The sequence below is a fragment of the Stegodyphus dumicola genome, chromosome 1 (genome assembly GCF_044657685.1).
Source record: "Stegodyphus dumicola isolate Sdum_Otavi_A_Nest chromosome 1, ASM4465768v1".
Classification (NCBI taxonomy): Eukaryota; Metazoa; Arthropoda; class Arachnida; order Araneae; family Eresidae; genus Stegodyphus; species Stegodyphus dumicola.
The window spans coordinates 43,107,548-43,110,285 of NC_140768.1; the positions used below are offsets into that span (position 1 = coordinate 43,107,548).

General features: G+C 36.4%; 1 protein-coding gene across 1 annotated transcript; it reads right to left on the reverse strand.

The window, feature by feature from the left end:
• Positions 1-1,271: 1,271 nt before the first annotated feature.
• On the reverse strand, positions 1,272-2,057 carry LOC146999069 (uncharacterized). Its single transcript, XM_085817305.1, has one exon. The coding sequence runs from the start codon at positions 2,055-2,057 to the stop codon at positions 1,272-1,274; it is 786 nt and encodes a 261-aa protein (XP_085673431.1).
• Positions 2,058-2,738: the final 681 nt, after the last annotated feature.

Here is a 2,738-nt window from a genome sequence, read left to right on the forward strand (position 1 = left end):
TTAATAAACGATTTATTCTAATTAATTATTAACTTCTAATCTATTTATATTAAATTAATTATCAGTTTTTATATACTACATATGTAGGATGGCATCGTCTACTATAATCGGATGAGGAGGCAAGCTGTGTGAAAAGAACTCCTTTTTTTCGCGTGATAGAACTCAGACGATTCCGTCATTAAGACGATGACTGGATTGCAAGACATTTGCATGTAACAGACGGCTACCTCTCTTCATCTGTAAATAATCTCATCTTTTTGCTTCTATCCATGTAATTGTTTCAACTATTTGTGTTTTCATTAACTATTCAAGTTATTTATAAATCGGACTAGTTTATTAGCCCCTGGACACCCAACTTGGAAGTGAGTTCACAGACATCATACTCCCTACACAGTAAATACCGATCCTAGATGTATTGCCCGTTATTTATAGGTTCACCATAATCGAATTATTTTGTTTGTAATTCTTTTCGTTCTTTTCTTTTTTTGTTCTCCCCCTTTTGTTAGTAAAAAGATTTCCAAAAAAATCGGAATTAACAACTGCAGCGATGTGATGCGAAAAATTTCTAAAATACTAGCGTAGATGAAACTGACTTAATTAATTAAGGAATTTCAGTTTAAAAGGGACCATCACAGCTCTAAAGACTACGCAAAAAATCTATGAAGCTTTAATAATAATCATAAAATTCAAAACTGAACTCTGAATTTTTTTAAATGAGTATGATACATCATGCAGCTCATGCCATTGATAAATATAAAGAGAGTTTACGCAAGTTTGAGATTAAAGTTTATCAAAATTCAACATAAAATTGGCATTGGTTTTATTAAAAAAACTCTGTACATTTCGAGACAAATTCTGGCCTCAAGGTTTGGTTTTGTTTGATTATGGCATAACACTCTGCTATCTGCCTAAGGGAAGGATGCTTTCGTGGAGGATTTGTTGTTTTTGCTTTTCCTCCGCTTTCTGACGAGGTCAGACAAAATGCAAAAGACCTTTGACTCTAAGAAAGTCGAGCACAAGGAGGGGATGGGAGTAAATATCCTCCCTTTTTTTAGAGAGGCTGAAGCAGCTTAATATTTGCTCGGCAGACGCCTGATGTTTTCTGCACTTGGTGCATGTGGCAAAGATTTTCATGCCCTCCTGGAAAGAGAAGTTCATAATATGACCGCTGGCAATACGTGAAAGTGCAGTTCGGGATCATCTGTCTCACTCAAAGGTTAGAGTCCAACCAGGCTTGCAGCCCAGGTACCAGAGATGGGTGGAGGCACCAATCACTCCACCGTGATTTCTGATGTTTTCAGAGAAAATAATTCCAGATACGTAAGGGCGGAAGAGGAGGGAGTTAAAAGGCCACAGCCCTCCTTTGCTAGTTTGTCCGCCATTTCGTTTCCATAAAGATCTACATGAGATGGGATCCACTGAAAATAGATATCATGATGTTGAGAAATTCGGTGTAGTTTTTGTAGAACAGAGATACTAATCTTATCGCCCACGTAAATCCAGTTACTAAGATGTTGGAGTGAGCTTCGGCTATCAGATAGGACCCATAGATCTTCAAAATTATTTTCCGTTAGTATAGCCACAAGTCCTAAATTGATTGATATCAGTTCATTTCTAAAAACTGAACAGTGATCTGGATTACGTTGACTGAGTGTCATTTTTTCTCCCGGAGTCTCAATATAAATACCGCTACCTGCACAGTCAGCAGTTTTGCTGCCGTCAGTGAAGATATTGATAGCATTTTGGGGGATATTGACTATTACTTCCAAGGCTAACTGTCTAAGGTGGTCAGTAATATAATCTTTCTTATTCATAGGAGTGGAAAAGTTACAGCGAAAGGGAACGCTGGAGAGTCCTAAGTCTTGCTGATTTGCCTCATCGTGCGGGAGGGTGTTCATGGGTGGAATGGGTGAAGTACGTCGGGAGTTCGCTCTTGGTAAGGTCACCCTAGGCGTGAAGGCCATTCTAATATGCCCAGCTGAAATCAGTAGGTGAAGAAGCCAAGACAGTCTTCTACCTTTTGGTGCTCCTGGTCTCCAGACTAACAGAAGCTGCATATTCCGTCCTCCATATGACTTTGTTGGCTCGTGGAGGATTTTCTAAGTGAAATTGGAACACCCATACAACCAGCCTGTTCCCCGGGCTTCGATCCCCGCCCCAAACTACCAGCGTTCAGGGATTTTACCGCTCGGCCGCCGGTGGGCTCCTTTTAGAAAGGTAGAAAATTATTTTATTTACGTATGATCTCACATCAGTTTCTAATCCTATTGTAAACTGTAAAATTATCATTCATTGCAACTAAAAGTGCAAGCGAGTTTTAAGTGCTAGAAGTGCTCGTTTGTAAGAATATTGCTATTATGGAAACAATAAATAATCATTGTTCAAAAAAATAATTATTAGAAGAGTTTCTTTATCAATACCAGCGGTGCTATTATTATAAAAGCTCACTTTTTGTCTGAATCACTTTTGTACTCGTATCACTTCTCAAATTTTAAAGAAATGAATCATTATTTTTAAACAAATAATACAACGAACATTTAAAAAAAAGTATAGGGAAACACAAATAAAAAGATATTGCTATCAAATGTTATCACTATACACTGTTTTTAAAGAAACAACAAAGTGGATACAAATAAAAAAAAATAAATAAATAAAAAAATAAATAAATAAAAATAAATAAATAATAAATAAATAAATAAATAAATAAATAAAAATACGACAACACAAATAAAATGATG

Excerpts from the sequence above, each read along its gene's own strand:
- LOC146999069 (XM_085817305.1), bottom strand. The coding sequence starts at position 2,057 with ATGCAGCTTCTGTTAGTCTGGAGACCAGGAGCACCAAAAGGTAGAAGA.